Raw genomic sequence first — 10,931 nt, 5'->3', positions numbered from 1 at the left:
AATATGTAATAATCTGGTGCAACTAATAGCCACTGTAATACAAATTTTTAGGAACGAAAATATTGACAAAAAAAAATACTTTCAGAACCAATAAAAAAACACTGAACTTGCTTTAACAACTGATTCTTTTTATTATCTAAAATGGTTCATTGAACAAAAATATAAATTTTGAAATAGTCAACACTGGTACCGATCCTCGAACTATAAAAGGAATCATAGTTCTTTTTACAGTTCTCAGTTTCATTTTATCAGTCACTATAATTGAGTAACTCTGACACAAGTCATTTCTAGCTGAACTAACAATCTCTGGTACTATTTGGCTAGTGACATAGTCCGAGTGGCTTCGAAGCCACTGCATCAGGTATGGTGGCACGTGCACCCGTAATATTCTTAATATTATTAATTTTATATATACACATAGAAAGGAATCAGCTGGATGAAATGGTATAGTGGCCTTATGCACCCCTTTGATGTCTCATGTTTGTCGAAGTCCCTTTAGTAAATTATTAAATTTTGCACCCATTAACAAATCATTCTAGATTCGCCCCATTAGTCCATAAAACTTTTATCAAAACGTCTAACCTGGGAGTTTGTTTTTTGTTTTTTGTTTTTTTGAAAAGTAAGCTAGAGGTTGAAGAAGATGTAAACTGCAGTTTGATTTGTTTGGTTGGTATACATTTATTGGGAATAAACTGAAAGCTATAGAAGAATGATAATATTTGCTAGGTCAACTCTATAGTCAACAGATCTTTGATATTTCAAATACAAACAAGAAGACTAAGAAAAATACCAAGAAAAGTACTGTAGAGAACTAAAATAGGCAGGTTAAAATACAAATAAGAAGACCAAGAAAAATGGGTGTTCAAAAGAAGAAAAAGGAATAAGTAAATAATTTACAAACTAGACCCTCAACAAAACCAAAACTTCAAGAAAGCCCTAGAAGTTCAGTACATTGGAAGCAATAGTAAATTACTCCTTTAGCTTTCCCTCCAATTCCCATCTCCTTCCTCACACAGACCCAAAACCAAAACCTCAGTTTGATGCCTCAGAAAAGCTAACCTTTCTCCTCACAGCCCTAAAAAATCAAAGTAAGCTTCAGGGTTTTGATGGTTCTAGGCAACGTAGAGTTTTAGGGTTTCAAATCGCAAAAAGCTATAGACTTTTGTTTCAAAACTTGCGATGATTGATGGGTCTCGTTCTTTTGCTTCGCTATGTGTAAAGTTTGAGCCTTTGAGGGTTTAGTGATTAGGGGTTTAAAAAAAATCGATTCTTTATTTCCTTTCACTCTTTCAGAGTTAGCAAAAATGCGTATTGAAGGAAGAGATTTGATCGATCTCGTGCTATCTTGGTCTCTTGAAGAAGTACTCAATGTGGATCTTTATAAAGGACAGGTTCTGTTTTATGCCCCTTATTTGGTTCTTGTCGATTTTAAGACACAAAACACAATCTGATTTGCTTGTTGTTCTGTATTTGATTTGTTTTCAAACAGGTGGGAACGATTCCTACTGAGTTCGACTCAACCACAGACTACTTCAAGTCCTTTATCCCTTCACTTATCGAAGAAACACATGCTGCTTTATCGTCCAGCATAAAGACACTGTGGCGGTCCCCTGTGGTTGAAATCACCTACATTGCCCCAACAGCTGAGTTCGAGCTTCCTAACAACTTGTTCTATAAAGTGCATTTGAGCACCGATGAGTCGTCACTGATACCAAAAGATCTCATTGCGCTTACAGATAAAAGGCCTAATCGTGTCGATGGCTTCAACATTACCAATGAGCCTTATGTAGTTGCTATAGTGTGTAAAGCAGATCCAGACAGGCCTAATGTTATCACCATCTTAGCTTCAAAACCACTTTTGCTCGAGGATGTACATCAAAGGAACAAGAAGGAGAAGAAAGAAAGCCTTTTTGGTGTTTATATGACCAATATAACCACCAACGTTCGTATCTGGAACTCACTGCATCTTGGTTTACAAGGTGGGAACTTGAGTCTTCTCTCAACAGTCCTTCAGAGAAACACTGATGATGATGGAGTTTGCGTTCCCTGTAGATTTGGAGAGAGTGATGGTCTTGTCCCTAGTCGTTTCCTGAATCTGAATCCTTCGCAGGAAGATGCAATACTGAGCTGTTTGGACGTTAGAAGATGCCGCCATGCCAACACCATCAAACTGATTTGGGGTCCACCGGGGACAGGGAAGACCAAGACAACGAGTATACTTCTGTTCACGCTTCTGAACGCGAGATGCAGAACCTTGACATGTACTCCAACGAATGTTTCTGTCCTCGAAGTGGCGTCGAGAGTTGTGAAACTAGTCTCTAAGTCATTAAAGATCGGTAACTACGGTCTTGGAGATGTGGTCTTGTTTGGGAACGGGGAGAGGATGAAGATCAAAGAGAGGAAAGATCTTGCTGACTTCTTCATTGACGAACGCGTTGATAAGCTTTACCCGTGTTTCTTGCCGTTTTACGGATGGAAAGCTTCTATCAGTTCCATGATACGCTTACTCGAGGATCCACAAGGACAGTATAATCAGTTCTTGGTGAAAAGCAAAGACAATGTTTCTAAATCGTTTCAGGAATATCTACCAGAGAGGTTCAGTGAACTTAGGAAAGATCTGGAGCTTGCTTTCTCAAGCTTATGTACACATTTGCCTACTGCTTTGCTCTCAACACAAGCCGCAACGCGTATGTATGAATCAGTTGACCTTGTCAAAGACGCTACAATTTCAGAAGGTGTGAGTGGTGAAGAACTAAAATCAATCCTGGTTGTTAATGGAGAAGGAGGTGACAGAGTAGAAGATTATTATCTGAAGCTGTTGAGATTGATCCCTGAAATTTTCACACTTCCAGGTGGTTGTGATAGGCATCTTATTAGAGAGCTTTGCTTGGGCCACGCTTGTCTGCTTTTCTCTACAGCGTCATGCTCTGCAAGGCTATACACTGGACAACCAATACAGCTTCTTGTGGTCGACGAAGCTGCTCAGTTAAAAGAATGTGAGACAGCCATTCCTCTCCTGCTTCCAGGTATCCAGCATTCGATTTTGATTGGAGATGAGAAACAGCTTCCTGCAATGGTCGAAAGCCAGGTATGCTCCCCCTCCTCAGCTTGTCTAAATAACCAGCTTTGCATTCTCCTACTACCAATTTTTTAAACTATATCAAAAGCTGAACCGGATAAATATTTGAGTTCAATGTGGTTCGACCGGATTTAACCTTGTTCTTTTTTTCTTTGAAACACTTTTTTTGAAACACAAAAATAAAGAATCTTGTTCAATATATAAATTTAAAAATAATGTTAGTATATATGATACACAATTACAATATAAATAAATATCAAATATGAAACATTATAGATATGAACTAATATTTTTGTTTGGTTTATGGATTTTTGAAAGTTTTAATGGTTTTTATCTAGTTCAGTAACTTTGAAATCCAATTCGACTATATAACCGGTTCTTGAACCAAATAAATATTAAACCCAACCCGGCTATGGTCGAACCTGAACCTGGTCCAACCATCGGATCAGTCCGGTTTTAAAAACACTGCCTATAGCTAACATTTACCTATAACAACACTATACAGATTGCTTTGGAGGCAGGATTTGGGAGAAGTCTCTTTGAAAGATTAGCCATACTTAAACATAAGAAGTACTTGCTAAACATCCAATACAGGATGCATCGATCGATAAGTATCTTCCCAAACAGAGAGTTCTACGGAATGCAGATTCAAGACGCTCCAACGGTTAAACAAAGAAACTACACAAAGCAATATCTTCCTGGCAAAATGTATGGTCCCTACTCTTTTATCAACATAGCACATGGTGAAGAACAATATGGGGAAGGACGTAGTCTGAAAAACAACGTTGAGGTTGCTGTTGTGTCGGATATAATAGCTAACCTTCTCCAAGGTGAACTATCTTTTGAATGATAATGTTTTTCTCTCTCTATGGTTTTGGAACAATGAAGTTAGCTTTTATGTTTGAATGCAGTTTCAGTGAGAACAAAGACACGCATAAGCGTTGGTGTGATTTCACCTTATAAGTCTCAAGTAATGGCAATCCAAGAAAAGATTCAGGAGACATGTAGTGGATGTGATGCAGGAGGGCTGTTTTCGTTGAAGATTCGGTCAGTGGATGGGTTTCAAGGTGGTGAAGAGGATATAATCATAGTTTCAACTGTTAGGTCCAATGGTATTGGAAGAGTTGGGTTTCTTGCAAACAGACAAAGAACAAATGTGTTACTCACTCGAGCGAGGTTCTGTTTATGGATACTTGGAAACGAGGCAACTATGGTGAATAGCAAGTCGGTGTGGAGGTATCTGATACAAGACGCAAGGAAGCGAGAATGTTTCTATAATGCTGAAGAAGACGAGTCATTGGCTCGTGCTATTATCGATACCGCGAAAATCGAGTTTATCCAGCCACTGAACAAATCAAGATGGAAGGTGATGGATGAACATTGCTTTTGTGTTCTTTCTAGCTTTGTGTTCTTTGAGACTGACTCTGTTTTTGCATGTTCAAACAGATTTGCTTCAGCGACGAGTTCAAGAAATCTGTGGGAGAGATTAAGAACCCGGAGATGTACAGGAAGATCAAGAGTTTCTTAGAAAGGATATCACATGGTTGGCTCCATGAAGAAGAAGAGTCAGAGAGAGATAGTCTGGTTTCTTCCTCCCAGTTGATAAAACAAAGCAAGATTGACGATGTTCTAAGTCTCATTTGGGCTGTAGAAATTTTGAAGGAAGAATTTCAATATATCCAAGTTCTGAAGATATGGGATGTTGTGCCATCATCAGATGTTCCTGAAGCTGTAAAAAGTCTGAACTTAAACCATATGAAATATACAGTAGACGAGGTGGAAAAGTGCAGAGCCAGATGTATCAGTGGGTGAGTGACAGTTAAGTTCCTACTTGTAGTAACAAGTCAAAGCACTGATTCTTTAACATTGATTGATACAGGGACATAGTTGTACCCTTGAGATGGTCTTTAGAGGCTACAAATGGAAATGGAAATGGAAATAGCGACGTTATGGAGGAGACACTTGGATCACTCAACCTTGCGGGAGAAATGATGACTTCTGAACAACCAAAGTAAGTTATATACAAGCACACATAATTAAAGTACATTTGAGAAAAGTCTCACTGGTTCCTTTGTGGCGTGTAGTGACTCTCTGGAAGATGAAAAAGAAGAAGAGGATATCGAAGTAGACCGGTTAAGCCATCTTCTTTCCTCCATTACTCTGTGACATGGTTTCCTCCTATGAGGACCATATCTGCCTTTAGTGTTTTTTTTTTGTCTGAATGAGTTTTAAAGAACTCATCTGTACAAATTCTTTTTGGTGGCATATAGAATGCAACTTCTGTATCAGTTTTTGACTCAAAATAAGAATGTTTTAAAACCAATAAATCCATTCATTGAGTAGAAATGAAATTAACCACAAACTTAAAACAATTAAAACTAAGAAAGATAGACAAAGAACCATAGAAAAAAAAAAAAATCTAGAATAACAAATGAAAAGAAAACACAGTTAAGAAGGGTTTAAGAAAGAATCAACCTTAACATTGGTAGCGCCAGACAAGAACTTCATGCAGATAGGAGGCTTAACACCAGCTAAAGCAAGCACAGAGCTTGGTAACGTCCATATCCCTTCGCCACATATCAAACCAGAAGCAACAGCTGAAGAGTAAGCATCAGCTTTTGGTCTATTCAGCTTCCTCCACACGAACAGTATGAGACTCCCCACGCACATATCGATCGTGAAGTAACCTCCGATGTAAAACGGTATAGCCATAGCCATCGGGAGAGGAATGAACCGAGACCATTTAGGCCCCACCGCATCCCTCACGCCGTTCACAAACACCGCTGCTGCGAAGAATATGTAACAGATCATGAGACAATGCTGGGGCAAAGCAGAGAATCCTTCTACTCCGAGTATCGACATGTTTCGGTAGACTAAGGCGTAAGGCGCGGGGTACGCGGTCCCGGTTTGGCCGAAGTCGGGAAAGGCTTTGTAGAATAGCCAGAAGACGCAAGGGGAAATGACACAGCCCATCGCCGTTCCGATCGCTTGGCTCAAGAACATTGACCTCGGGGAAGCTAGCGTCATGTAACCGGTTTTGAAGTCTTGCATGAGATCAGAAGCTGTGGAGACGATGTTCATCATAACACCACACGCCGCGAGTCCTGCCAAGACGCCTCCGTTGGCCGAGCCAGCCCAAGCTCCGATGGTGAAAATGGCGAGTTTGCCGTAGGTGGAAGCTAAGGACCAGTCGGTGAGCCCGCAGCCGTAGGCGTTACAGAAGGCAAGGACGGGTGCGATTATGTACATGGTCAAGATGTGGTACCATCTGAGCTGAGGGAAGATGTGGGGGACTGTGACGATCGAGACTATGGCCATGACTACGTAGCCGGTTACAGCGATCCACGAGGGGATTCTGTCTTTGAGGAAAAGCTCAGTTCTTCGTTTGTCGTCGTAAGAGATGGTTGCGGTGTTTGATGGTGACCGGTCGTTTACGGGAAGAGCGTCTCTGTTCTTGAACTGCTTGTATAGACCGACGATGGTGCGGCCTAGGACTTTGATGAAGTTGTAGAGACCATCACCGAGGATCATAGCTATGGCTATAAACACCTGATGCATTGAAAGAAAATTTAGTAAATATCAAGGAGCTTTGTGAGAGAAGAGAGAGAGAGGGAGAGTGATGCTACCTTGTAGCCTTGAAGGCCGTGGAGACTAGTTGAACTAAGATCAGCAGAGTACCATTTGCCTTTTTGGGCACCTATGAGAGGCCACATAATACCCCATGATAGTATTGATCCAACGAGAAGCGACACATTGATTAGATATGGACATATCATTCCAACACCAACATATGTAGCCGAGAAATCAAAGTAGAACCTGTTTTGATATGATATTCACAGATAATAAGAATTTAGTTGAAGTCTTAGTTTCTCCATGAGTAGACAATTGTGAAAAAGTTAACGTACTTGTTTTCATAGGCTTCGAGACCAAATGTAGGGAAGTTAGCAAATCCACAGCCGTCACCAGAAGTGAAGAACCATTGGAAGAAACCCCATAAGAAACTGAATGAGAAGAACTTTCCCAATGCTCTCACTTGCTTCCTGTGTTATTCGAAAAAGAATGTGATCATCAGTATTCAGAGAAGAGAAACCTCGTAGTAACATTGAGGAGTATGAAAGATTATTTACTTTGCGAGCTTGGCACCCTGAGGTGTGTGGAAGCTGTTGATGAGATGAGCAGTTGCAGTACCACTAGGATATGTCAATTTGAAGTCCACTATCATGATCTGAAAACAGAATTTCAGTAGATAAGACTTTTTTTGCTACAGAAATGTATTCAAATGTGACCAGAGATGTAAATTAAGGACGTACCTTTCGAAGGGGAACAACAGAGAAGAGACCGAGAAAGCTAACGGTAAAGAGAAATCCAATCATCCAACCCAAATGAGGATTCTTTATGTTGAGAGGAGTATTGGCTTCGGCTGATTGTTTAGCAACCACTTCACTCATCCCAAAGAGATAACTACCAAACCCTCCTGTATCATAAAATATTAAGTCAAACCGAACAAGCAGCGTTGAGTTGATGATCTTCACATACAGGTTATGATAACAATTACACAAAGCAGAGGATCCTAATATCTCAACATCATGACAGAACTATAAATCTTTCAATTATTGAGCATTATCTCACTTGTAATTTTATTCATACTAGCATATAAACCCCTTTAAACAAAATTTTATTCATATACGAAATAACTAGTTTTTAATTGAAAAATTAACGTCATTTCATGTGAATATGTTTACATGTAAATTGATTCCTTTAATTAAAAACCAAAGCAAAATCCAATCATAACTCGAATTCCCTCTACTTAATCAGTGATCTGATCCTTTCGATTAGTTTAAATTAAGGATCATGTGTGTACACATCTAGCCAGCTCTACGTTACTACATGTTCCCATTTGGCACACATGGTGGACAGTGGACACACACCAAACAGGAAAGCAACGTTGACATGATATATATGGATTATAAATTTAATACAATTACACAATTTTGGATCTAAGAAAGCTCACATCAAGAGCATATTTACTGTATTTATCATTTCGCAATTTTCAACAAGTAAATAAAGTTTTACTATTTAACTTGAATGCACATATATTAAATATATAATTAAATACTTTAGAAATATGTATATGGTAAGTTAGATTATTTATTAAGATCTAGTGTTGAATAGTTAATGTTTTAGATGTGGATTAGTGACTTTAGTTAAAAAAAAACTAAAATCTAATAAATAGAATTCCATCTACTTAATTAGTGATCTAATCCTGTTGCTTAATTGAAATTAAGGATCACGTGTGTACATCTAGTCCACTCTACGTTACTCCATGTTCCCATTTGCCCACACATGGTGGTGGTGGGCATAGCAAGTCAACTCTTATTAAATAATTTGACGTCAAGATCTCTAACTCTAAGAGAACGAATCACGTGTGACAATAAAAAACTGTTTACTTGGAAAGTCATGGCTTCACGTAGATAATTTTCTACCAAACACTAAACTTTATTTTAATAAAGTGCTTTTTTCATATAAACCTTTTCTACTAAACACTAAAAATCACACTATCTTATAGTACCCTTTTTTTTATCAAACACACTATCTAGTAGTATTGAATCACAATATCATACTAAATTTAATGCGCTATTACAAACAACCTTGAATAATATTCACTTCTTCAATAACAAAATGTGTTTTGACATCATTTAATTCGAAAATGTTAAATTAAACACATATATAACTAATATAACATATAATATTTATATTTATATTTTAAAATAATTTCTTAAAATCACTATTTATAATTATTTTTAATATTTAGTTTTACTAAAATTAATTTTAAACCGACTCCATAGAAAAGTTTCAACAAATAAAATATAAAAGAGCAAATAGTTGTGCACACTAAAAACAGCTAAGCCACTGGTATTTGATGAGACAATATGATTTCTAAAATAAATGTAAATGCAAACCGAACTTCCTTATAAAGCGCCGAAATCATATGCAAACAAAAGATTTACTTGACCTAATAATCTTGCCGTGTAGATATCTTTTAATGTTATCACAAAGTCATATAACATTGCTCTCCGATTTTAAATCTAACTTCACTTGCATTAAATTTGGCATTTTCCATAAAATACATTTAGTAAGTACTAGCAGAAAATATGCCTATACAAAAATATCTATTACTCTTTATGTTTTAAATTAATAAATTTTGTTTCCTTTTACACATCTTAAGAAAATAATTTTTAAAAAAGTTTAAAATTTAAATATAACTATATAAACTTTTAATCTGGATAATTATGTTAACTATACTAGTCTAATAATAGCAGCAACGGACCTACCTAACTAGTGTCAATAATTTTTAAAAGTAATGTGTATGTTTAAAATAAATTCATTTAGTATAAAATATTATTTAATTTGAAAATAATAATAAATATTCATAATATCTTTTACAAGATACATTTGACGTCAGAAATGAAAAAGAAGAAAATATTTTTAACAACTAATTTTCACCACATATTCATAACACGTGACTTAATAGTTAACTTAAGAATAAATAAATAACTCAAAAAAAAATCCACAAAACTACAAAAGGATATTATCTGTCTTTTTCACAGAGCCGCAAAAGGTGAAAAAATATAGACGGTGACAAGAGCGAGTTGGAATCCGTTACGATTCAGCTGACCTAAGAAAATCCACTAGATTTCAACTTTATCTACTCAACGAAGACAAACTATCAATTTTTAAAATTAAAAAAAAAACAACGGAGTTTGATCGGAGAAAATGAGCGTACCGCTAAAGGCGATGCCGGAGGAAGCAACGACGCACGTCTGAATAACGGTGTTCTCCTGCCTCGTGAACGGCTGCTTGAGAATCCCGGCCTTGTTGAGTATCTTCGTCCACGTCTTCACGAAGAAGAAGCTGAGCAGCCCCGCGGAGATGTTGAGCGAGGGGATGATCCCCGTCGTGAGGTTCAGCTTCATCACCACGAAGGTGAAGAGAATCGAGAGGATGAAGCTCACGATCATCGCTCTGAACGTGAGCTGGTTCTGCCACGCTGGAGGAGCGTCGGCGCTCTCCTCGAAGATTCTCTCGACGGAGACTTCTTCAGCGGATCCTCCTCCTCCTCCGTCTGCGGAGTTGAGATCGTCGTCTTTCTTGGCTCGCTCTACCTCCATAACTAACTCGGATCTGACCTAGAGAGGGAGAGAGGAGAAGGTTTGTTTTATAAAGAGAATCTGAGGAGAAGAAAGCGGCTATTGAGGAGGAAATCGAAAACTGATTCTTCTATGACATGTGTGTGTGAGAAAGAGAGCGAATCAGTTTCACATTCTATATTTGTAGTCAATGCTTTATTTTCTCTAAGCACGGATTCTGTGTACCCACGGGCCACGTCTTTACTAATGAGTAGAGATCCGGTTTAACATTTTCACTATTTGGCCCGGTTTACATTTTAGCTTGTTTTTTATTTAGTAGTAGAACTCATAGAAACATGATGACTTACAATAATTTCTAAATCCTTTTCATGTTAATTTCTCAAAAAATAATTGCTTAAATATTTTTAGCGAATTTAATTATTAGAAATAAATATCATTATTACTATTTTTACTTTGTTTTATTAATTAATAATTTGTTTCAATTTTCCTTTAAAATAACCTAAATAGTAGATATCTTTAAAATAAAAATTTATCTCAAAAGTTTGGTATTATTTGAAAAGCATGTTCTATATGTTGTTATCACCTTAATTTTGAAGAGTCTAATTAAATAAGTAATCAGAAGATCCATGCAACATCCAATGTTAAAGCTTAATCTAATTATAAGTCATTGTTTACAGAAATGGTGTTGTATACATTTAAGATTA

General features: G+C 37.3%; 2 protein-coding genes across 2 annotated transcripts; one reads left to right on the top strand and one right to left on the bottom strand.

Moving 5' to 3' along the window:
• Positions 1–738: 738 nt before the first annotated feature.
• On the top strand, positions 739–5,553 carry LOC111199286 (helicase sen1). Its single transcript, XM_022689067.2, has 7 exons — positions 739–1,391; positions 1,490–3,088; positions 3,585–3,909; positions 3,991–4,445; positions 4,526–4,887; positions 4,959–5,090; positions 5,164–5,553. Exons 1-7 carry the CDS (start codon positions 1,305–1,307, stop codon positions 5,243–5,245), a joined length of 3,042 nt encoding a protein of 1,013 aa, XP_022544788.2. The 5' UTR covers positions 739–1,304; the 3' UTR covers positions 5,246–5,553.
• On the bottom strand, positions 5,349–10,466 carry LOC111199288 (probable metal-nicotianamine transporter YSL7). Its single transcript, XM_022689069.2, has 6 exons — positions 9,864–10,466; positions 7,390–7,553; positions 7,207–7,304; positions 6,985–7,119; positions 6,706–6,895; positions 5,349–6,628 (listed from the first exon to the last, which is right to left on the bottom strand). The coding sequence occupies exons 1-6, from the start codon at positions 10,246–10,248 to the stop codon at positions 5,528–5,530; spliced, it is 2,073 nt and encodes a 690-aa protein (XP_022544790.2). The 5' UTR covers positions 10,249–10,466; the 3' UTR covers positions 5,349–5,527.
• Between the last annotated feature and the right edge of the window lie 465 nt (positions 10,467–10,931).

The sequence above is a fragment of the Brassica napus genome, chromosome A7 (assembly GCF_020379485.1).
Source record: "Brassica napus cultivar Da-Ae chromosome A7, Da-Ae, whole genome shotgun sequence".
NCBI classification, from domain to species: domain Eukaryota; kingdom Viridiplantae; phylum Streptophyta; class Magnoliopsida; order Brassicales; family Brassicaceae; genus Brassica; species Brassica napus.
The sequence above is the reverse complement of the archived record's forward strand: the minus strand, read 5'-3'. Positions and strand labels throughout refer to the sequence as shown.